The sequence below is a fragment of the Rattus norvegicus genome, chromosome 13 (genome assembly GCF_036323735.1).
Source record: "Rattus norvegicus strain BN/NHsdMcwi chromosome 13, GRCr8, whole genome shotgun sequence".
In the NCBI taxonomy this organism is placed as follows: domain Eukaryota; kingdom Metazoa; phylum Chordata; class Mammalia; order Rodentia; family Muridae; genus Rattus; species Rattus norvegicus.
The window spans coordinates 92,412,480-92,438,397 of record NC_086031.1 but is presented as its reverse complement, the minus strand read 5'-3'; the positions used below and the strand labels follow the sequence as shown (position 1 = coordinate 92,438,397).

General features: G+C 41.8%; 1 protein-coding gene across 25 annotated transcripts in view; it reads right to left on the bottom strand.

The window, feature by feature from the left end:
• Nucleotides 1-25,918, bottom strand: part of Catspere (catsper channel auxiliary subunit epsilon) — a 155,390-nt gene that overhangs the window by 48,818 nt on the left and 80,654 nt on the right. For 13 of the 25 annotated variants that reach the window (XM_039091441.2, XM_039091446.2, XM_039091439.2 and 10 more), the window contains 5 exons: nucleotides 23,598-24,075; nucleotides 14,810-15,264; nucleotides 8,189-8,247; nucleotides 5,222-5,297; nucleotides 2,332-2,384 (listed from right to left, as the gene is read on the bottom strand). In XM_039091441.2, coding sequence (XP_038947369.1) covers nucleotides 2,332-2,384; nucleotides 5,222-5,297; nucleotides 8,189-8,247; nucleotides 14,810-15,264; nucleotides 23,598-24,075 — 1,121 coding nt within the window. Of the gene's footprint in view, nucleotides 1-2,331; nucleotides 2,385-5,221; nucleotides 5,298-7,805; nucleotides 7,886-8,188; nucleotides 8,248-14,809; nucleotides 15,265-23,597; nucleotides 24,076-25,918 lie in introns of those variants that run through there. The other 12 variants (XR_010057299.1, XR_005492667.2, XM_063272763.1 and 9 more) reach the window with 6 other exon arrangements.

Genomic DNA, 25,918 nt, shown 5'->3' with positions numbered 1-25,918 from the left:
TACAAGAAAACACAGGTAAACGGGTGGAAACCCTTAAAGAAGAAATAAATACATCCCTTAAAGAAATACAGGAAAACACAATCAAACAGGTGAAGGAATTGCATAAAGTGGTCCAAGACCTAAAAGTGGAAGTAGAAATAATTAAAAAAAAACACAAATGGAGGCAAACCTGGAAATGGAAAACCTAGGAAAGAGGTCAGGAACTACAGATGTAAGAACCACCAACAGAGGGGTTGGGGATTTAGCTCAGTGGTAGAGCGCTTGCCTAGCAAGCGCAAGGCCCTGGGTTTGGTCCTCGGCTCCGGGGGGGGGGGGGGGGGGGGAGGAATCACCAACAGAGTACAAGAGATAGAAGAGAGAATCTCAGGTGTAGAAGATACCGTGGAAGGGACTGACACAACGGTCAAAGAAAATTCAAAACATAAAAACTCCTAACCCAAAACATCCAGGAAATTCAGGACACAATGATTCAATGAGATCCCCATCAAAATTCCAACTCAATTCTTCATGGAATTAGAAAGCAATTTGCAAATTCGTCTGGAATAACAAAAAACCCAGGGTAGCTAAAACTATCCTCAACAATAAAAGAACTTCTGGAGGAATCACCATCCCTGACTTCAAGCAGTATTACAGAGCAATAGTGATAAAATACTGTACGGTATTGGTAAGAGACAGGCAGATAGATCAGTGGACTAGAATTGAAGACCCAGAAATGAACCCACACACCTATGGTCACTTGATCTTTGACGAAGGAACTAAAACCATCCAGTGGATCAGCAACCAGGCAGCATGTACCGGGCTGATTGAGATGAGGCCCCCAACACATACACAGCAGAGGACTCCCAGGTCTGGGTTCAGTCAGAGAAGATGCACCTAACCCTCAAGAGACTGGAGGCCCAGGGAGTTTAGAGGTCTGGTGGGGTGGGGGGTGGGGACATCCTTGTGGAGAGGGGAGAGGGGAGAGTGTGGGGGGGAGAAGGGATGTGGAACAGTTGTAAGGTGACCTGGGAGGGGAATAAAATCTGGAGTGTAAAAGTAAAATTTTTTTCTAAAAAATGGTGTGTGCCTATGCCTAGGCTGAGGCTCTTCATGGCCACTAATCCTCAAGACCTGGATCAAAAGCCTGTGTTTTCCAGCTTCCAGCCTAAAGATCTGGATGGCAGCTGTGTTCTCCATTTCTGGGCTGTAGTTCATTTCTGATTAAGAGTCTAAATGAACTTGGCAATAACCAAGTCCCTGGTTTCACTGCAAAAGCATGAACAATATAAGCTCTGAGATCTCTACTCCACATATCTGGTGTCTCCTTGAGTGTGGGACTCAGCTCCATTCTACTTCCCAGTGCCCCGGAAGCGTGTATTCTGTACTTTTCCCTTCTCAGCTTGCTCCTCTGCATTAAAACACTCTTCATGCAAGTCAACTTTAGTAAGCACGTGACACAATTCATACCCAGCTGTTTTGAGACTTCCTTTATCAAGTCAATTACTCTAAATGTCTTCACTTAGCCTCAGGCAGACTCTTCAGACAATGGTAAAAGCAGAAATATATTCTTCACCAAAATATTAAAAAAAAGTCTCTAGGCCACATACTAAACCTCTTGGGCCAAGTTTGCACAGATAAAGTCATCCTCAGCACCACGCTCCGACTAGGATGGCCCCGTACGCCCCACTTAAAGCATTGCACTGCTTCCCAAATCCTAAGTCCCCAAAGTCACACTTCTCCAAACAAAAACATGATCAGGCCTATCACAGCAATAACCCGGTCCCTGGTACCAACTTCTGCCTTAGAGTTTTACTGCTGTAAAGAGACACCATGACCAAGGAAACTCTAAGGACAACATTTAATTGGGGCTGGCTTACAGATTACAGAGGTTCCGGCCATCATCATCAAGGTGGGAGCATGGTAGCTTGCAGTCAGACACAGCACAGGAGGAGCTAAGAATTTTACATATTCATCCAAAGGAAGCCAAGAACAGACTGGGCATCCTCAGGCAGCTAGGAGGAGGGTCTCCAAGCCCACCCTAATGGTGATATACACTTCCTCCATCAAAGCCACACCTACTCCAACAGGACCGCACCCGTTAATAGTGCCACTCCTTGGCCCAAGCACATTTAAACCAACACAATTGTCTCAATTCTTCCCAGCTCTAGGCTGTAGGCATCTTTATTCACCAATCAGGGATAAGTTGCGGGGCAAGGTCACATAGTGTTACTTGGGTCTGCATGTGGATTCTCTTGTCCCTGGGGGCAACCAGGCCTTGGGGCCAATATGTGGCATTACGATACGTAGCAAAAGACCAAACCTCAACAGAGTAAGACCCAACGATATACTTACCCTTGTACTTGAATGTATTTAGTGGGGTCGCAGCCAACACTAATTTCGAACACCTACAAATGAAGTAATTTTACAAAGTAAGCTCAGCAGGTCTGACTTGCATGATCTGAGGTAGAGTTCGAGCCAGTGGTGGTTCTAGTTTAGATTAGAAACACAGACTTAATTTCTTCCCTTATCTGAAATGCTCACCAGGAGTGTCCCAGATTTTATAATATTTGCATATACCTACTGAGATATCTTGGGGCTGAGCCTCTGCTGCTGCGGCCCTCCCAACTCCATGGTTGCAGCCTGCATGGTAGACTCTGCCAGCAGGTATCTCTCACGCACTTAATTCAAAGGGAACCCTGCCAGGGAATCGAATGGCCTTGCATGCGTAGCCTCTCTTGGTTTGCTCATTCTGGTTTCCCCTCCCCTTATGTGCAATCAGAGGACTAACAGGTCAACTACTGTCAGGCTTCATACTGGGCCTCTGTTGTCTGTTTTAAATGTGCTCCCCTCACATGTGTGATATCCTACTGTTTCCTTGCACATGCTATCATTACAGGAAACCATGTGTTTCTGCTTCCCAGCATCCGTATTTATTTGTCTAAAGACAATAAACTACCTGTAGACACGGGAGCCTAGCAGCCAGTACAGTGTCTGCCCTACTGTGAGAGGTGACACTCTGGAGTGCAGCGAGAAAGCGAAGGTGTCATCATGCGGACACCCTATGTGGAAAGGGGTAACATTCAAAGAACCAAATGAAACTCTGCTGTGGGAGAGACCCCATCTCAATATGTAAGGTGGAATGGAATGCATTGAGAAGGTACCTGACAGCAATCTTGCCCCTCCATAGTTGTGACCACACAAACACATGTGCCCAAATTCACTTATACTTTATACATGTACATATATATATATATATACATACATATGTACAAAAATCTATTGCAATCTGATGGGATGTGATATATACATATATATACACATACACATACACACACACACACACACACACACACATATATATATATGTGTATATATATATATGTGTATATATATATATATATATATATATATATATATATATATATATATATATACTCTTTTTACTTTGGATATAGGACCTTGTTACATTGTTCAGGTTGTTCCTGAACTCTTGGACTCAACTAATCCTCCTGTTTTTTGCCTGACCACGATTTGATAAATATATTGTATTTGCCCGAGTCCCTCCATTGTTGAGGAAATCCAATGTTTTACCACAAAGGATATGGTAGAATTATGACTATGCTCTGAAAATAAGAGACTTTTTTTTTTTTTTTTGCTTTTCCTACCAGACACACTGGATTTAAAGTTGAAAGAAGGTTAACTTCATGAATCTCTGCCATTAAGGAAGAACCCTTGGCCAACACTTTACTCTGTCAATGTTTAGAATCATATTGCCTAAAAATTAGGCACGGCTTCTGTAGCTAAAATAATGACTGTGTCAGCTTTAAAAGAAAGCTTAAGAAGACAGGGTTGGGGTTAGAGAGATGGCTCAGAGGTTAAGAGCACTGACTGCTCTTCCAGAGGTCCTGAGTTCAATCCCAGCAACCACATGGTGGCTCACAGCCATGTGTAATGAGATCTGATGCCCTCCTCTGGTGTGTCTGAAGACAGCGACAGTGTACTTATATATATAATAAATCTTTTAAAAAATAAAAGACAAGGTTGAAAATATAACAGGTCAAAAGGAGAATAAAACAGCAGATGACTGCCTTCAACTTTGCAGAACTGTCCGTGTTTCTGTCAGAGCCAGGGGTCTGGTTCTCTCTCCCCTGCCTCTTAAAGCCTTCTGTCTGAGGCCTACCCTACAAGGGGAGTGCCTGGGTTCCATCTGCTAACCATCTGGGATGCAGTTTATTCTCCCAGCAAAACTGACTTACATCCTGTATAAACTACAATCATTCCACTTTCCCCTCTGAAATAGGTTCAGAAGCACAGCCCGGTCTTTTGATGTTTATTAAGCCATCCCAATCCCCATCAAAGGGTAGCTCAATTCCTCAACTTTGTCATGGTCGGGACAAATGGTGTCTGTCCCATGATGATTTCACTTGTAATACCCCGTCCTCATCCTGGTCTGTGTTGTCAAAATCACAAACCTTGGACCAGTGACCACAGCTAGGATTAGAAATCAGAGTTGTCTTGAAGATGGACCTGGAAAAGGAGCTGTAAGAAGAGGAAGCTTGCAAAAGCCTGTTTTCTAAGGAAACTACAGCTGCAGGGAAGGCACATGGCCTTCTAGATGTGCTTGGGACTTTCTGACCCAGAACTAAGTGAAACCATTTCTCTTCAGTTCAGGGACAGGGCAGGATTGTTCCTTGTTGAGGTTTGGTCTGTTATGTACTGTAATGCTAAATGTGGGTCTCCAAGGCCTGGTTGCCCCAGAGACAAGAGAATCCACACCTAGACAGGACCCACTGTAACCTTGCTCCCAAGTTATTTCTGATTGGTGAATACAGATACCTACAGCCTATAGCTAGACAGAATTGAGATAGGCAGGGATGGTGTTCCTAGGTTTGGGGTTGGAAAAGACCATGAGGAGAGAAGAAGGTGGAGAAAGGAGAAAGATGCCATGAGTTAGGAGTCAAGAAAGCATGGAAACAAGGGCTGGCCAATTGGAGTTAGAGCAGCCCAGATGGGACATAGTGAGGACTAACTCTGTGTTATTAATAGGAAATTCATTTTAATAGCGTAGCTGGAATTTCAGGTGTGCTGCTGTACCCACCCAGCATGAATATGAGTTCTGAGGATTCAAACACCAGTCCTTAATGTTGTGTGCCAATAGCTTTACCCACTGACTCATCTCCCAGCCCCTGACTATATATTATTTTGAAGAAAAAAAATTGATTTTTCACCCCATGGCACCTACCGGTATGACTGTTGGACATGTTCTTGTATATTCACTAGGTCGTATCTTTATAAGTGTGAGACCTGTGTTCTTTTTTCTAAGAGAAACAATCCACATAGGTTATTGTAGAATGAGAACAGGTGACAAGAATCTGTCTTCATGTAGAACACATGTGAAGTCCTATTGCATGGTGGGGTTGACTCCCTCTGAGGAGATAAAGAAGCTCTCGGGACAGCTAAGTCCATCAAGGTAGCTCTTCATTGCTGTACTGCTGAACTCTGCTCCCTTCTTTGGAGCCCACCCACACCTTGACCAGATGTGTGGCATAGCAGGAAACAGAAGTGAGCATCCACCAGCATTTTAGGGGGGATCTCATGCCCTTTGCAAGTATCCTGAGTCCCTGAATCCTGGGGTTCTACACCAGGTGCTTTCTCCTCAATGTGTTCTTCCTTTTGCCCATAGGGGTTCCTACCCCATTGGCAACACCTTTGAAACAATGAAGAGTAATTCACCTCCTAACCGCATTAAAGTGTGCAAACCGATTTGAACACCAAGAAAGGTTATCTATGGTGCCTTTCTTAGTCATCAAGTGTACACAGATCATTTACTGTTTGGGCAAAGTAGAGGTTGCAAAAACAGCAGCCACAGAACATCTGAGGGTACGATTCAGACATTTCATGTCCTGACAAGATTCTACTTTGGGGGGTGCTAGGGTGGGCTAGGGAAAAGAAAGTACATTAGAGAACTTTATGTGCGGTCTACTATGTAATTCTCAGCAAACATCCAAAAATCCAAAAATCCCTAATGGTACCAATACCTTTGATAGGTCCAATAGTGATTTTTCTGTGGCTGTGATAAAGTGCCCTGACCAAATCGACTAAAGGGGAGTGGAGCCTGAGCTCTCAGGTCTTAGGTGCAGTCCATCTTCATGAGGCAGTCAAGGCTGTCAGGAGTTGGAATAGTGGATTGCCACACCCACAGTCAGGGAGCTGAGAAGGGTGGATGCTTGTACCTGCCTACCTTTTCCTTCTTCCACCCTAGGTGTCTCAGTCAGGGTTCTTACTGCTGGGATAAAGCCCCTAAGCAAAGCACCATGACCAAAGTGGAGGACAGGGTTTATTGAGCTTATACTTTCCTATCGCTATTCATCATTGAAGGATGTCAGGTTAGGAACTCAAATAGGACAGAAATTCCCAGGAGGAGACTGATGTAGAGGCCACTGAGGGTGCTGCTTACTGGCTTGCTCCTCATGGCTTGTTCAGTCTGCTTTATCCTATAGAACCCAGGACCACCACCTCAGGGATGACACCACCCACCATGAGCTGGACCCTCCCCCATCACTAATTAAGACAATGTCCTATAGCTGGATCTTATGGGGACATCTTCTCAGTTGTGGTTCCCTCATTTCAGATGACTCTAGCAGCTGTGTCAAGTTGACATAAAACCAGCCAGCACTCCTGGGAATGGCCCCACTTAGAATGGTCAGGTCTTCCCTCCTCAGTTAACCTAATCATGATGATCTTCCAAAGGCATGTTCAGATGAATCCATCTTCCAGATGAATCCAGAGCACATCAAACTAACCAACAAACCCAGAAGAGCCAAAGGGTGAACAATGAGGGGTAATAGTACCTCTTCTGACAACTGTGTACAAGGAGCATTTCCTCATAGTTCTTTCTGGCCACTGCTCTGCCATCTTGTCTTTTCTTTCTCCTTTGTGGTGTGTGTGTGTGTGTGTGTGTGTGTGTGTGTGTGTGTGCGCATTTTTCTATGTGTGTGCTCATAATATATATATATATATATATATATATATATATAAAACAGGTGAATGTACATGCATATGTACATACATGTATGTGGTAATGGGGGCCAGAGGTTGACATCAGATGTCTTTCTTGATCACTGTCTACCTTAAGTTTTGAGACATGGTTTCTTTCTGTACCAGGACCTCATGATTGGACTAGATTGGCTAACCAATGAGCTCCAAGGACTGTCCTGTGTCTCCCTGCCCCCAGTGCCAGGGTTACAGACATGTGCCACCATGCCTAGCTTTTATGTGGGTGCTGGAGGCCCAAATTCAGGTCCTTATGTGTATGTGGCAGGCACTGTGCTTATTGAGCTGACTCCTTGGCCCCCACTTTATTAACAGCATTCATTAGCACTTGGGATTTTCTAATGAGTTCCTTGTTTGGTGTTGGTCACTGGAAATGGGTTCTGATATGCAAGTACTCTTTCTGTTCACAGCGAAGGCTATTATGGGGAGTTCTTCCCTTTGATTGAGGATAGCATGTAGTGACTTTCAGGTGGGAATTAATGATCAAACAGGCATGGAAACGATAGAGTTAAGAAGCAGCCTGTTGGGTTTAGATAAGAATGACTTAACAGCTTACATGCGACATGGACCCCAGGATGGCACCATCAGGAGATGATGGACCTTAGGGGTTGGTATCCTTAAAGGAAAATGTGGACCTCGGTTTTTTTTTTTTCCCTCCTTGGTACCTGACTCATGGAATCTATCATGTTCTACTCTTGTTCTGCTGCTACTGCCTTGCCACAGTTCTAGAAGCAATGGAGTCTCTCATGTGTGACTCGACACTTCAGACTAACCGTTCTCCTTTGAATCTAGTTGCTTCAGCTGTCTGCTACAGTTGCAAGGCAAGCTAAGATGGGGCAGTCAGTCTTGCCATCTTCAGGGGCAAGAAGAAGAACCTTTAGACGACTTTCCACTCATTTATAAAATTCATTTACATTTTAAAGGGTAAATACTAATTTCTCATATATTGGGGCATGCAAAGGGTTTTGAAATTCGGAGACTTAAAAGGGTGTGAGTTCGTTTAAAAAAAAAAACATATCAAAAAACCAAAGGGGGTTGGGGATTTAGCTCAGTGGTAGAGCGCTTGCCTAGGAAGCACAAGGCCCTGGGTTCGGTCCCCAGCTCCGAAAAAAAGAACCAAAAAAACAACCAAAGAACATTTAAAGTACATACTTACTCTAAATCATAGTAATTCTTTACTGATTCGTAATTGGTTGTCTGAAAAAACCTTGTTATCTGAAAAGAAAATTGAAAACTTTCTGTAGAGCAGAAAAGGTAGGAAGTTAGTGTCATTTAGGTTTGTAGGTCCAGAAACACCAGACCTGCTCCCACTGCGCATCACTGCAGACCAAGTTCTCTAAGACACATTGTATACTTTTAGACATTTAAATCTTGAGTAAGAAAAACAATATTCTTGAGGTTTATTTTTTATCTATCTATCTATCTATCTATCTATCTATCTATCTATCTATCTATCTATCTATCCTGTGTGTGTGTTTCTCTGTGTGATAGGCATGGGGCAGCAGTGTGCGTGGGATACATGTAAAGCTCAGAGGACAACTTGCAGGGGTTGGTTCTCTCTCTCTACCGAGTGTGTCTTGAGGATTAAAGTCAGATCATCGGACTTGGTGAAAAATGACTTCATAGCCTGAGCTATTACTTGTCCTCCTCCACCCCCAACATCTTTTCTCTTGTAAAATCTCAATTATGTATACATTATTTTCCTTTGTTACATTTTACTCTCCTTTAATTTGGGGTGTGTGTGTATGTACGTGTTGCTTGTTGAAGCCAGAGAACAACCTCAGGTGTCATTCCTCAGGTACCATTCCGGTTCCTAAAATAATCTTTTGTTCTTTTATGTGTCTACCTGCATGTTTGTATGTATGCGTGCTACATGCATTTTTGTATGTGTGCTACCTGCATGTTTGTATGTATGCGTGCTACATGAATGCAGTATCCTCAGAGCCAAAACGAGCATCAGATCCTCTGGAACTGGAGTTACAGATGGTTGGGAGTGACTATGTAGGTGCCAGGAATGGTGCCTGGATTCTCCAGACTGTCCCCTCTCTCACTAGTCTGGGGCTTGCCAAGTAGGTCAGGCTGGCTGGTGGTGAGTCCCAGCTAGGGATCTTTCTGTCTTTAATAACAAAATGCTGGGATTTAAAGCATGTGCTACCAAACTTGGGTTTTGGAAATGTGGGTTCTGGGGACCAAACTTATGTCCTTGTGCTTTGTACGGTGAGCACTTCACTGACTGAGTCCGCTCCCTAGTCCCTTTTAATTTTAAATTATCTTGACCATACTTCTCACCCATCACTTAGCTTTTTTCACTGCAGCACGCTTGTTTTGATTATTTACTTATTTCCTGAGCTGCAAAGACTATAATGTAATTTTGCTTTCCAGTGCTTATCTCTGTGAAGCCTTTTACAAGTCTTCAGTGCTATCTACAGGTAGACTAGTTGCCAGGACCCTCTCTTCTGTTGTCTTTTGAGAGATTTAAAAACCCTTGTAGCAAGTCTATTCCTGTCTCCTTTCCTGCAGGAACATGGATATCATCTTCCACATTTTATGAGGTCATGGTTGACTGGGAGTAAAGACCAATCACAGAACAGACAGGAGAGTGGAGCGAACTTCCTCAGCCCTGCACATACATGTACACTAAGTACAAAACTCAAATCCACATGCTGCTTCTGGGCAGGTCTCTGTGTTCACACAGGTGTGTATAGTCTTTAGGAAGAGATCATGTAAATGTGGTTCTTGGTAATCTGTTTTGATGAGAACACATTAGGTTCCTCTAGAAATTCTTGGTGATAAGATAGATGCTGGCTACTAAGGGGAACACCACAAAATACTCAATCTGATAAAGCTGCAGCCTGTGAAGTTCAGTGGGACTGTGATCAGATTTATCCCTGTATTCTGTTGCAAACTACTCTTTTTCCTTATGAGTCAAGAGTTGGTTAAACTGATGAGAATGTGCTTGCTTATGAATAGTTTCCGAATTTTTGTTTCCTTTTATGAAATGTAACCATAGTCTCCAGTCTCCAAGGTTCGATGATGACTGTCTTTGAAATGATGCCCAAATACATATATTGTCTTAGATTATAAGCATTGAAACTATGTTACAGATCTTCTTAGAAGTGTATTTTGTTACTCACAGGAGGAAATACAGTGACAAAGTGTGGAGCAGAGACTGGAGAAAAGGCCACAGACTGCCCCACCTGGGGATCCATCCCATATACAGTCACCAAACCAAGACACTATTGCTGATGCCAAGAAGTGCATGCTGACAGGAGCCTGATATAGCTGTCTCCTGAGAGGCTTTGTCAGAGCCTGCGAAATATACAGAGGCTGACGTTCACAGCCAACTATCAGACTGAGAATGGGGTACACAATGGAGGCGTTAGAGAAAGGACTGAAGGAGCTGAAGGGGTTTGCAACCCCATAAGAACAACAATATCAACCAAACAGACCCCTGAGAGCTCTCAGGGACTAAACCACCAACCAAGAGTACACATGGAGTGACCCAGTGCTCCAGCCGCATATTAGCAGAGGGTGGCCTTGTTGGGCATCAGTGGGATGAGAGGCCCTTGGTCCTGTGAAGACTGGATGCCCCAGTATAGGGGAATGCCAGGATGGGGAGGCCAGAGGGAGAGGATGGGTGGGTGGGGGAACACACTCATAGAAGCAGGGGGAGGGGAATGGGATAGGGGGTTTCCTGAGGGGAACCTGGGAAAGGGGATAACATTTGATAGAAAATATCCAAGAAAAGAAAAGAGAAAAGAAAATAATAAGAAGTATATTTTGTGAATGTAATAGTCTACTTAAAACCTATAGTATGAACAGTGAAGGAATAGTTGGTGTTTTCAGAATAAACAGCCAGCTACTAAATATATTAGTGCATTTTAAAAACAACAGAGAAGAGTCTTCCATAAGGAATAGCACAGCTAAACTTAATACAGGAACACAACTTAAACACATGGATATTTTCATAAATGCCAGATACAATGGTAGTAACAGGTCAGACATGAGGAGTACTGATGTGGAAAACTGACTAGAAGATGTTGTACGAATGCATCCCAGAGAGATAAGAAGACAAAGTAGATGCACAAGTGAGTAGAAGACTCACAAAGAAGGGTTTGAGGAAGTTTAACATGCGACTAGTTAGAGCTATAAGAGACGGGAAGGAAGTGATAGGTGCAGATATTATACTTGATGAGATGTCTGATGGAAAGAATGAGCTTCACAGCCCCAAGTTCCATGCAAAACCTACCTCTACCTGTGTTGTACAAAACCGCAGGAAGCACGGAACAGAACCGGAAAGCCCACCTGAGGGTTAAGAGTTAAAGTTACAAGTGCTGGGGACATGGGCATGGCTCAGTGGGGAGAGCACTCACTGGGGCTGAGGATCTGAGTTTGGTCTTTCTGTGGCAAGATGAGAGGTGGAGACAGAAGAACCCCCAGAACTGTGGTTTAGCCACATTGGTGTGCACAGCCAGGAGCAGTCGGAGAGTCTACCTCAAACAAGGTAGAAGATGAGGACACACTCCAGGTTGTCCTCTTACTTCCGCATGTCTGACATGACACGCATACCCAGAGCCCAACTCACATATTTTCCATAGGCAAATATGTATACCTCTCCCATGAGGTAAATATATTTTCATATAAACAATTACTGCCCATTTAATCACCAGTAGCCTTTCACAAAAACATTGTTAAAAGATGTGCCTAAAGCATCAGGGTAGATATTTAGAATGGGGGCACTCAGATTTCTGAAGGGAAAAGCCTGGATAAATAAATATATATCACTATATAAAATTGTAATGAAATTATTGACTAGTGAAAAAAAAAGATGGACTCTAGATCTATGACTCTAAAATAGAGATCAAATGAGAGACTCCCTCTGGTTCCTTTCCCTCAGAGCTCAGGCAACCCTGCAAAAGAGTTGGGGGCTGGGGATAATTGTAGAACCAGAAGGGTTGAGGGCATCCGGAGAACATGGCGTGCAGAATCAACTAAGCTGGGCTCACAGGGGCTCACAGAGCCTGAGGCGACAGTCATGGACAATCATACTACATCCTCTGCAAATATGTTATAGTTTTTAGCTTAGTCAGTGGGGCTGTCTCTGACTCTTTTGCCTGCTCTTGGGACCCTTTTCCTCCTACTGGGGTTGCCTCGACCAGCCTTGATATGGGGGCTTGTGCCTAGTGTTTTCATAACTTGTTATGCTGTGTTTGATTGATTTTCCTGGTTGGCATGTTCTTTTCTGTAGGGAAACAGAGGAGTTGATCTTGGGGAGAGGGGAGGGGTGCGTGTGTGTGTGTGTGTGTGTGTGTGTTGGGAGGAGAAGGGGTCTAAGAGGAGTAGAGGGAGGGGAAACTGTGGTCTGGATGAGAGAGGTTAAAAAAAAAGGAATAAGTTTGGAAAAATAAAAATCTCAATTAAATTTAAATTCATGTAAATTAAATATTCATTCCATACCCATGAAGGAAACCTGACTAGAAATACAGAGCATGTAACTCTCAAGACCCGTGAATGAGAAAAATGGAGTGAAGAGCCAAACATGGGCCACTACAGCGGCTCAGAGGGTAAAGTTGCTCTCACAAACCCGATGACCTCCATTTGATAGCTGGGATCCATGCAAAAAGCCCGATTTGGTGGTGTACATCTGTAGCCCCAGAACTCCTAAAGCTAGATGGAAGACTGAGACAGAAGGATTGCTCTCTAGGCCATGGGCCAGCCAGCTTGGAAGCTGCGGAGCAGCAGCAGCAGAAGGAGGGGCCCCTGCCCCACAAGGGAGGAAGCCTAAGAACAAATCCTGAAAGTTTCCCTTTTAGCCTCCATGGGTGCACCAAGGTATATACATGCCTTCACTTCTACACACACACACACACACACACACACACACACACACAGAGAGAGAGAGAGAGAGAGAGAGAGAGAGAGGTACTCAATAAGTAAAAACAGATACAAAGATTAAAAATAAAAAGCAGAACTGGAGACATGGCTCTATGGTTTAGAATTCTTAACAGCTCTTGCATAAGACAAGAGTTCAGGTCCCTGAACTTACATGGTGGCTTACAACCAGGGTATCTGATGCCCTTTTCTGATCTCTGTGAGTTCCTTGCATGTACATGGTACATTTAAACTCATGAAAGCAAACACCCATAACTACATTAAGTAAATAAGTAAATAAGAAACAGAAGGTAAGTCCTCTCAAATACGTTATTAACTGAATTAAAGGTAACTCTGGTTCTGTATAAAAATGTCTAACTAGAGTGTTGGAGACATGACTCACTGGTTAAGAATGCTTATGGCTTTGCAGAAGACCTGGGCTCAGTTCCCAGTCCTTACATGGGAACTCACAACTTTCTGTAATTCTAGTTCCAAGAATTCAATGTCCTCTTCTGGCCTCTGAGAGCACTTTAACCATGTGGTGCACATACATACATGGAGGCAAAACACGAATACACATACAATAAGAATAAATCATTTTCTAAAAGCTTGACTTGCAAATTTGAGTCTATTGATTAATTAACAAACTGTTTTCCATGGCACCTAAAATGTTTTTATGACTCCATGACTAGCTGGCTTAGGAAATACTTGAGTGCTTCTATTCCGCTGTATGAGGTAAGAGGCCCATTCTTCCATATATTTGAGGAGCCTGAGCTGAGGAAGCAGAGCTAGGGGAGAGAAGGGAGAGAAGCTACCATGTGAGCTACTCTATGTTGAGGATGTGAAACGAAGACGTAAAAGTGCTCATGTATCAGGTAAATTGGAAAAGCAATATACTATATTAATATTTTATTGTATGAGTGTATACTAACAATATACGATGTATATTGTGTAATATAATGTACTATTATGTACATTATATAATGTAATGCAATATTGTATAATTATAATATATATTAAGAATACTACTGCATAACATCAAAATAATATATATATGTACATATATATGTATATATATATATATACACCTTCCATTTGTATCTATTAGTAGATGGTTTGTCAAGATGGTTGCACTAATTCTTTGCACTCTTGGGTGCATACTTCTGTGCAGTTTAACAGAGCTCTTCTGTTTAAGAGGTAGTCTTTTTCCTCAACTATTAAGACCCTTCCAGGACACAGAAACCACAGACTTATTAGATTGCCTTCCATGAGCCAGGCTGGGTGGTCCACCAGTGGCTGTACTCAACACTCTGGAGAGTGTCATAGCCTGGCAGCTACTTTTAAAGTGGGCTAGTTTTGACTGGTTTACGTGTTATGATCTAGTTAGTCCAACCATGCCTGTCCTCATATGAAGAGGCTGAGAGACCGACAGCTGTGCAATCAAGGAGGCTGGATGCCTCGGCAGGCCTATTCTGATACTCAAAGTTTGCAGGTTTCCTGGAGAGCTGCTGTTTTTCATTCCATGTTGGAGGGACAAGCAATTTGGGTTCTAATAATCAGCGACGACACTGGAGGCATCAGAAACCGGTAGAAAAACTCATCAGAGAGAGCAAAGGCAGGTGGGCAAAAAACAAAAGGTTTTCTGACTTGCCTATATCTAGATCAAAACCCTGTTGGGATCCACAATTCAGCCTCTCCATTTCAATTAGCCTAATCAAGAAACATGTCTCATGGGCATGCCCAGAAACTAACCTAATCTACATAATTCCTTACAGGTGTGCAGAGTCCAATGGCTCCCTTGGGCTCAGGAGTCAACAACAACAGCAACAACCAACCCCCCACCCCCCCAAAAAAAACCTAATGTTTTTCAAACCCCAAATAAAGAATTAAAAAAATACCAACTTACCATACTTTTAGTACAGAATCCTGATGCAATCTCGTACTCAGTGTTTTGAGTCCAAGTTAATATATTTGATCCATAGTAATCCACGAGAATATCGAGACCCCGATTTTCTGGGTAGACTATTTGAGTCCAAACTGTCAGGCTATCTCCTTTGTCTAAATGGTAAAACTGACTGTGAACATCGTGTTGAAATGTCAGATATGGGCACATGTCTTCTAAACCTTTATTTTTACTTTGTAGCTCCAGAACCAACGGATATGACTGTAGATGTAACTGGTACTTCTCGTCGAGATTTTGATTATAGTGTAATATATTTACTTGAAAAGATTTGTCAAGCACAAGTGCTGTCTCTGCTGTCGTGTTTACCCACCTCGATAGCGGAACTATTTCTGCAATGCCATCCTTGATGTAGAACAAATCATTATTTTCCATTTTTACCAAAATATTTCCAGTAGTATCTGGAGAGAAGACAGAGAAATGCTTACTTAGTTTTTTAAAGTTGATTTACTCGTGCGTATATGTATGTCATGTGCTTGGGCTGCAGCACACATCTAGGGGGCAGGGGGCAATCTGTGCCATTTATTCTCTTTGTACCATGTGGGGCCCAGAGATCAAACTTGGCAGTAAACGAGTTCTCCCTGGTATGTGTTATATTAAGTAAATCGTAAATCATGCTGTTTTATTGAAGTAGACTTTTAATGAAGATAATTTCTTGTATAATGACACAGTCTCTCACACATGTTCTTTTTTTTTTTTTTTTGCCATCTGAATGCAATATGTCTTTAACTTTACACTCAGCCTCTGACATCCTGTTTTCTGCTTGGTCTGGTCTACTGTCCACTGGGGACATCGCCACCCTTCCATTTTCTCCAAATCTCACTTTCCTTGCTCCATTTCTCATCCATGTTGGTTTTCTTGCTATTTACTTCTTTCTTTCATGCGTTTGCTTGTTTGAATTACCTTTAAGGTGACCTACTGAGCTGCTTCAGCGTCCTGGACCCAGTTATGGATGAGTTCAGAGAGAATGCCCGCCCAGTGGGGTGTTTTCCCCTTTTACTTCATCTGGGTCTCCAACCTATGGGATGGCCTTGCAGCACTCGGAGGATGCATTCCCCCTTAATCTTACCTGCAAGTACCAATATCCTTAGGCATTCCTTAATCAGCTTGGCAATCATAATTAACCATCAAAGTCCACTTCTTGACAACTTGGCATTCAGCCTTAAACCCCCGCAGTCCACTATTGAACTGCCCTCCCCCTACAATGACCACGTCTATCCATGTTACAATTAAAATACATTGAATCCATCTCTCCACATTTATCCCAGTCTTAAACATTCCAAGTTTAGTTTCTTCTGAGAGTCAAACTCTTAGCTGCAAACATGAACAAAATATGTACTTTCAAGGGACATTAGCACATAATAAGCACTCCCATTCCAAGAGAGAGAAAGATGAGGACAGAAAAATGTGAAAGATGTCAAGGCAGATGTTAAATCCTCCTTCAGCAGTATTCCCAGTTTTTGAGGCTCATTGTGGTAGTGGGATGTGGGCCCCAAAAGTCTGGGGCAGCTGTGCTACTGAGATGGTCTTGAACTCCTCAGCCTGCCTGGCCTCTCTGGAGCTGGTTACGCTCATCACCTGCAGTTGTTCTTGGCACACAGTCTACATCTCTGAAAGCTGCAATACCCTGGCTTCTCCAATGAAGGTCACCCCCACCCCAGCTCTGCTCATTGCCTTCTCAGAGACTCCCCATTGTTGGGATGACCCACAAATATTGTATTTTCTGTCTTTGAAAAGGTATATTCTTAATTGTTATTTGAAGCTGGCAACACTCAGCTAACAGGATATGTAAATGTCACTTCCTCACCTGCCTTTGAAAAAAAGAAGGCAAGCTGATTGGTGAGTGGCCTTTGCCAGCCTCCTAGTTGAGTAGTGAACATGGCTCTTTACATAATAAAGACCTGGTCACTGGAGCTAGGGCAGAAAGTATGGGCAGGATTTCTTGGGCACACAAGGGTGCAGGGAGACCAAAGGAGACCTGGACAGAGGCAGAAGGAAATTGGAAGGAAGATGGGAGGGAACTGGGAGGCCTGCAGTGAGAACTACTTGGAAAGATGGAATACCAAAGAAGTCTGGTTAAGTTAGAGGCTAGCTGAGATTCTGCCCTAGCAAAAGGCCAACAGCCTTAAACTCTGTGCATGTCTCTGTGTCTTAATTAAACCTCAAGTATGACCAGAGAAAGCTACGCAATCTCTTCCACCCATCCCATGGCAGGGCATGAAATCCAGCTTTAGGCACCACATTCAGGATTAGTCCACAGGTTCCGGACACAAGACCCAAAGGAGAGATTCCAGGCACTGAAACAGCAGCCAATGTTTTGTTTAGCTCTGTACCCCATTTTTAATAGGGTGATTTGGCTCTCTGGAGTCTAACTTCTTGAGTTCTTTGTATATTTTGGATATAAGCCCTCTATCAGATGTAGGATTGGTAAAGATCTTTCCTTAATCCGTTGGGTGCCGATTGTCCTAATGACAGTATCCTTTGCCTTACAGAAGCTTTGCAGTTTTATGACATCCCATTTGTCGATTCTTGATCTTAGGGCATAAGCCATTGGTGTTTTGTTCAGGAAATTTTCCCCAGTGCCATGTGTTTGAGACTCTTCCCCAATTTTTCTTCTATTAGTTTGAGTGTATCTGGTTTGATGTGGAGGTCCTTGATCCACTTGGACTTAAGCTTTGTACAGGGTGATAAGAATAGATCAATTTGCATTCTTCTACATGCTAACCTCCAGTTGAAACAGCAACACTTGTTGAAAATGCTATCTTTCTTCCATTGGATGGTTTTAGCTCCTTTGTCAAAAATCAAGTGGCCATAGGTGTGTGGGTTCATTTCTGGGTCTTCAATTCTGTTCCACTGATCTACCTGCCTGTCTCTGTACCAATACCATACAGTTTTTATGACTATTGCTCTGTAATACTGCTTGAAGTCAGGGGTGGTGATTCCCCCAGATGTTCTTTTATTGTTGAGTATAGTTTTCGCTATCCTGGGTTTTTTGTTATTCCAAATGAGTTTCCAAATTGCTCTTTCTATCTCTATAAAGAACTGAGTAGGAATTTTGATGGGGATTGCATTGAATCTGTGGATTGCTTTTGGCAAAATGGCCATTTTTACTATATTAATCCTGCCAATCTATGAGCATGGGAGATCTTTCCAATCTAAGATCTTCCTCAATTTCTTTCTTCAGGGATTTGAAGATCTTGTCATACAGATCTTTCACTTGCTTGGTTAAAGTCACACCAAGAATATTTTATGTTATTTGGGACTATTGTGAAGGGTGTCATTTCCTTGATTTCTTTCTCAGCCTGTTTATCCTTTGAGTAGAGGAAGGCTACTGATTTGTTTGAGTTAATTTTATATCCCAACACTTTGCTGAAGTTGTTTATCAGGTTAAGTAGTTCTCTGGTGGATCTTTTGGGGTCGCTTAAGTACACTATCATATCATCTGCAAATAGTGATATTTTGATTTCTTCCCTTCCAATTTGTATCCCTTTGACTTCCTTTCACTGTCTGATTGCTCTGGCTAGGACTTTGAGTACCATATTGAATAAATAGGGAGAGAGTGGGCAGCCTTGTCTAGTCCCTGATTTTAGTGGGATTGCTTCAAGTTTCTCTCCATTTAGTTTGATGTTAGCTGCTGGTTTGCTGTATATTGCTTTTACTATGTTTAGATATGGACCTTGAATTCCTGATCTTTCCAGGACTTTTATCATGAAGGGGTGTTAAATTTTGTCAAATGCTTTCTCAGCATCTAATGAAATGTCCATGTGGTTCTTATCTTTGAGTTTGTTTATATAGTGGATTACATTGATGGATTTTCTTATATTAAACCATCCCTGCATCCCTGGGATGAAGCCTACTTGATCATGATGGATGATCATTTTGATGTGTCCTTGGATTCGGTTTGCAAGAATTTTATTGAGTATTTTTGCATCAATATTCATAAGGGAAATTGGTCTGAAGTTCTCTTTCTTTGTTGGGTCTTTGTGTGGTTTTGGTATAAGAGTAATTGTGGCTTCATAGAAGGAATTTGGTAGTGCTCTGTCTGTTTCAATTTTGTGGAATAGTTTGGATAATATTGGTATGAGGTCTTCTATGAAGGTCTGATAGAATTCTGCACTGAACCCATCTGGACCTGGGCTCTTTTTGGTTGGGAGACTTTTAATAATTGCTTCTATTTCTTTAGGAGTTATGGGGTTGTTTAGATGATTTATTTGTTCCTGACTTAACTTTGGTACCTGGTATGTGTCTAGAAAATTGTCCATTTCATCCAGATTTTCCAGTTTTGTTGAATATAGGCTTTTGTAGTAGGATCTGATGATTTTTTTTAAAATTTCCTCTGATTCTGTTGTTATGTCTCCCTTTTCATTTCTGATTTTGTTAATCTGGATACACTCTCTGTGACCTCTGGTTAGTCTGGCTAAGGGTTTATCTATCTTGTTGATTTTCTCAAAGAACCAACTTTTGGTTCTGTTGATTCTTTCTATGGTCCTTTTTGTTTCTACTTGGTTGATTTCAGCTCTGAGTTTGATTATTTCCTGCCTTCTACTCCTCTTGGGTTTATTTATTTCTTTTTGTTCTAGAGCTTTTAGGTGTGCTGTCAAGCTGCTGATACATGCTCTCTCCTGTTTCTTTTTGCAGGCACTCAGAGCTATGAGTTTTCCTCTTAGTACTGCTTTCACTGTGTCCCGTAAGTTTGGGAATGTTGTATCTTCATTTTCATTAAATTCTAAGAAGGCTTTAATTTCTTTATTTCTTCCTTGACCAAGTTGTCATTGAGTAGAGCATTGTTCAACTTCCATGTATATGTGGGCTTTCTGTCATTATTGTTGTTACTGAAGACCAGTCTTCGTACGTGGTGATCTGATAGGATGCATGGGATTATTTCTATCCTCCTCTATCTGGTGAGGCCTGTTTTGTGACCGATTATATGGTCAGTTTTGGAGAGGGTTCCATGAGGTGCTGAGAAGAAGGTATATTCTTTTGTTTTAGGATGGGATGTTCTATAAATATGTTAAATCCAATTGGTTCATAACTTCTGTTAGTTTTTCTTCATCTGTTTAATTTCTGTTTCCATGATCTGTCCAGTGATGAGAGTGGGGTGTTGAAATCTCCTACTATTATTGTGTGAGGTGCAGTGTGTGCTTTGAGCTTTAGTAAGGTTTCTTTTATGAATGCAGGTGCCCTTGCATTTGGAGCATAGATATTTAGGATTGAGAGTTCATCTTGGTGGATTTTTCCCCTGATGAACATAAAGTGTCCTTCCTTATTTTTAATGACTCTTGGTTGAAAGTCAATTTTATTTGATATTAGAATGACAACTCCAGCTTGTTTCTTAGGGCCATTTGCTTGGAGAATTGTTTTCCAGCCATTTACTCTGAGGTAGTGTCTCTGAGGTGTGTTTCCTGCATGCAGCAAAATGCTGGGTCCTCCTTACCTATCCAGTCTGTTATTTTATTTCTTTATTGGGGAATTGAGTCCATTGATCTTGAGAGATATTAAGGAATAGTGATTGTCGCTTCCTGTTATTTTTGTTGTTAGAGGTGGAATTATGTTTGTTTGTCTCTCTTTTGGTTTCAATGCAAGGAAATTATATTCTTGCTTTCTGTACAGTGTAGTTTCTCTTCTTGTGTTGTTTTCCATCTATTATCCTTTGTAGGTCTGGATTTGTAGAAATATATTGCGTAAATTTGGTTTTGTCATGGAATATCTTGGTTTCTCCATCTATGTTAATTGAAAGTTTTGCTGGATACAATAGCCTGGGTTGGCATTTGTGCTCTCTTAGGGTCTGTATGACATCTTTCCAGGATCTTCTGGCTTTCATAGTCTTTGGTGAGAAGTCTGGTGTAATTCTGATAGGTCTGCCTTTATATGTCATTTGACCTTTTCCCCTTACTGCTTTTAATATTCTTTGTTTTGTGCATTTGCTGTTTTAACTATTATGTGACAGAAGGAAATTCTTTTCTGGTCCAATCTATTTGGAGTTTTGTAAGCTTCTTGTATGTTTATGGGCATCTCTTTCTTCAGGTTAGGGAAGTTTTCTTCTATAATTTTGTTGAATATATTTACTGCCCCCCTTAAATTAGGAGTCTTCACTTTCTTCTATACCTATTATCCTTAGTTTTGATTTTCTCATTGTGTCCTGGATTTCCTGTATGTTTTGGAATAGTTGCTTTTTGTGTTTTACATTATCTTTCACAATTGTGTCCATGCTTTCTATGGTATCTTCTATCCCTGAGATTCTCTCTTCTATCTCTTGTATTCTGTTGGTGATGCTTGTGTCTATGGCTCCTTGTCTCTTCCTTTGGTTTTCTATATCCAAGGTTGTCTACCTTTGTGCTTTCTTTATTGTTTCTATTTCCATTTTCAATTCCTTCACCTCTTTGGTTGTGTTTTCCTGTAATTCTTTAAGTGATTTTTGTGTTTCCTCTCTAAGGGCTTCTACTTGTTTACTTGTGTTTTCCTGCATTTCTCTAAGGGAGTTCTTTATGTCTTTCTTAAAGTCCTCCATCATTATCAAAAAATGTGATTTCAAATCTAAATCTTGCTTTTCTGGTGTGTTTGGATATCCAGTATTTTCTTTGGTGGGAGAACTGGGCTCTGATGATGCCAAGTAGTCTTGGTTTCTGTTCATTAGTTTCCTGCGCTTGCCTCTAGCCATTGGGTTGTCTCTGGTGTTTGCTTGTCTTGTTGTTTCTGGGAGTGACTTGGCCCTGCTGTAGGCCTCTATTTCAGCACTCCTGTAGAACTTATTTCCTGTTTTCTTTCAGTCTTTCCTGAGAACAGGTGCTCTGCTCTCAGCTGTGGTGGCGCTCCTGGAGACCTGGAGACTGTCTTCCAGCTCTAGGCTCGGGCAGGAATCAAAGGGAATCAAAGCCCCTGATTGCTCGTGTAGGTCCTTGCACCCAGAGGGCACAGTTGGCACTATGCAATTCCCTCTTGGGTCTGGACTGTGGGAAGAAGGTATTCTCCTCTGACTTCTCAGGAGTATCCACACTTCTGAAGTTCCAGCACTCACCTCCCATGGGATTTGGGTTCAGGGGGCTGTTTGGTGGGATCAGTTCAGTCCTGAGCACAGAGCAGAACTGTGGGTTCCTAAATCCCTCTGTCCAGAGGCACTGTGCAGTTTTCCTTTGGACCAGGGATGTGGGCCGAGGTGTGCAGAGGTGGCAGTCTGTCCTGCGGCCTCGGGATGTCTGCACTCCTGGATGGTCAGCTCTCTTCCCCACAGAATTTGGGTGCAGGAAACTCATGATTTTTTTTAAAAAAATAAAGTTAGATACAGCTGGCCCCTAATCCACTATGGCTGACTATGTCCTGTGTCTGAGTGTGTGTGGTTGTGTGCTGTAGGGGGGTGATGAATTTGTGTATTTGTGCTTATTCATGAATACTATATGATACACTTGTAAAGAAAGATCAGAGGACATGAAAACAGAGGCACATGTGAAAAACACAGTGTGGTAACAGAAGGAGACACTGATGTGTGTGTGAGACAAGTAAAGGCAGAACAAACAAAACAAAAAACAGTAATTAAGAGACTGCCCCACCCCCTCCTCCTTTGCAGGTTGCCCAAGAACATGTCCTATTGGCACCTTGATTTCTAGCTCCTCACTTGTAGGGTTATGATATGAGGTGCTTAGTTGTGTCAACTTAAGGAACATTAAACAGTACAACACCACTCACTGCAACAAATATATCTACCATTTTCTTAGCATCTGGCAATCAAGTGAAATGAAACTTTTGAGTTTGCCCTTCTGCCCATGGGATCATGATTTAATGAAGTGGAAACTTAAGGCTTCTTTGGAGAGTCAATAGTGTTGGCTGGGGTTAACGACTTAGGGAGTGTTTTCCTGAAGTGGACACTGGTGAAAGACTAAAGCAGACTCATGAGGGAACTTTTAGCTGAAGCAGACACAAGAGAAAGGATATTCTGCTAAAGCAAACAGGTGAAAGGACATGTGACGAAGGATTGTTTGTTAACAACACACATGTATTGGTCTGCAGTTGAGCTCCACTTTTTGGGACTCTGTAGACTTGGGCTGGCTGGATGCACCTGCTGAGAAAGTGTGCTGACACGAGACACATGAAGGATTAGTGATGTTTGGAGGGTATAAATAGGACTCAACCAAGTGACAGAGACAGAAGCTTGGCTTGCTGCTAGCTGTGCAATGCTTGTGGGTCTCGAGTCTTCGCTGATCTTCACTCTGATGAGAGAGGCACAGCTGAGAACTACTCATGGTGCTCCTGTTGGTCCCTCCTGTTGACTCGAGCCAAGGCTGAGGCCTGGCTGTCTCCCCAGGGCCATGTCACCACTGCTGCTAACCTGAGTGTACCAAACTAGACTGCTGGTGTGTCCATGAAGTGTTTGTTAGTGGATCGAACTGTGCTGCCTAATGACCTGTGAACTGAACTATCAATTTCCAGACAACATAGACCGGAGTTGCTTCAGAGAATCATTTCTAAACAGACCCGTTTCCCCTGTATCCTTTCTTTCCCACTACCTCTGCTGGGTGGTGGCTTACAAGTGAGGTTAAAGAGTTTAAGAACCATCATTTAAAATAGGTTTTAAAAAGAATTAAAGGTAGAGTTTAATGTTGACCAAAAAGTGAGCTCTATTAAGCTTTAGGTGCTTGATATACAGCAGTAACCATCAAAAGTTCCACATATTGGACATTTACAATTTCTATATTACTAACATGAGACCCAGAATACTTCAGTAGGGTAGAGAACTCCCTACCTGCAACGACGTTGTGGACTTTGCTGCCCTCTGCTATTAATGACAAATTGGTGTTTCCTGAGTCTGTCTCAATAATTCCAACTTCGGTGAAATTATTGTGGCTATAGTAAGTGCTGTGTCCATCCCACAGGATCATATCCGGCATGGCTGATAAAAGAAAGCGACAGTCTAACTGGGTCTCCTTGGCCACTTGTATGTCAAAGTCCTGGAGCACGTATTTAGAATGCATTGAATTAAACAGCACTATGCGAACGTCCTTGATAGTCGAGCAGTCTGTGCAGTGGGACAGCATAAAAGCAACCTCCTGCGGGTGCCACAAGTACTCAACAGTCATTATTTCCAGGGTGTCACCGGGGGAAAGCTTTAGAACATCTTTTAGCTTTGAAATAGTCGTGAATACCAGAAATCTAAGATTAGTATATCCAGCGTAAACTACATCTTTTGACCAAGCAAACAATAAGCTTTTTTTTGATGCAAGCTGGAAAAGGAAAACAAGTTAAAGAAATCTTCAGTGATAGAGAGGCAAGAGGCAGTCTATCAATTCCTGTCTTCTATTTTTACTGTACAGGGAGTGGAGAATGGAGACTGGGAAGGAAACTCGACAGCCGCACACACCCTGGTTTACACCCCAACTACCAAAAGTAATAAGAAAAGGAAGTAATTACCAAGTTTTCTTTTAGTGTATTTCAGAGTAATACTTCATGCATTGAATTCCATTAAATAAAAACACATCATTATTACAAATTATGAAAAGAAATCTAGCGATTTTTTTCTGATATTTCTAGCAGTAGAAAGAATAAACATCATTTCTTTTAAAACTTTAAATATATCAGTCTTTCTTGCTTATTTATTTATCCCTTTTGCTGGGTAGGTATGGTGATGTACACTGACAATCTCAGAAGTTAGAAAGCTGAGGGAGATTTTGAGTTTGAGGCCAGCCTGGCCTATATAGTGAGACCTTCTCTCAAAAAACAAACAAACCATCAAACCCAAATATCCCATGAAACAAAAAGATAACAATAAACATCTTTTAATTTTTATCATTTTATATTTATATTTATGAGTTTCTATAAAATACAATTACTTGAAGTAAAATATTGACATGACAATGTGCTATGAGATTTATAGCATATTTAGAAGTAGAATTATACCATACAAAGGATTGGGGTATAAAATAGAAAGGGATAGTCATAAGGTCCTACTGGAATGTGCCCTAATTATTCAAACTTAAATTTTGGTAGCTTAAAGATGATTATTCTAAATCTAAGAACAGCTGCCACAAAACAGATCCTATTTTAAAAGGTTCGTATGTGAGACAACATAAAATACTAAAAACATTTCATGGTCAATTTAAAATAGGGCAAAAATGGATAAACAAAGGACCAAAGAACCAGTGGGCTAGATACATAATAAACATTGCTTTAGGGAGGTGCAGCTCAGTGGTAGAATACTTGAATAGCATGCACAGGTTGCCTGGAAAAGGAGAGAAGAAGCCATACTAATTATCTTTTATTCCTTGCCTCCAGAGAGGGTCTAGTGTGTATGTGCATGTGCACGCAAATGTGTGTGTGTGTGTGTGTGTGTGTGTGTGTGTCCATATGAGTATATTCTCACAGGTGTTCACGTGCCTGAGGAGGCCAAACAAATACATACGACTTCTCACTTTTAGTCGTAGGCCTTTGAGAGCTGCCCAGTATGGATACTTGGATCTAAACTCTGGTCCTCATAATTAAGCAGCAAACACTCTTAAGCACTAAGCAATCTTTCCAGCCTCTCAAATAGAAATCTTAATTTAATCAAGCCACAGCAGTGATTAACACTACATCTAAGTAGACTTTACTCAAAGCCAGATATTATCTCTATGGATTAACAACAACACAAAAAGGCTAAATCTAGAAAAAGCATTTCTTAAGTACAAAGACATAGGAAGAGTCATGGTTAAAGAGAAGACATAAACAAGAAATATATCAGAGCTAGAGGCTGGATGTGCTTAGCATGTGTGAGGTCCTGGGATTGAGCCCCAGCACTGAAAGTTTGAAACAGGATGTCTGTATACAATATTGAAGTGAAATGGCACTCTCTACCCTCTGAGCATTGGAATGTTGAAAGACTGAATATGTCAAAGATTGGTGGAAAGTGTAACCACTATGAAAAAATCCTGCTATAAATATTTCATAATCACAAGTTTTTAGAATCTACATTGATATGTAAGAGAAGAAAGACAATACTATGGAATCCCTTCTCAGCCCTCAGCTACTTTTCTCATATTGGGACAGAAATGTTTGATTTGGGACATCTGTTTCTTTCTAATTCAGAAACGT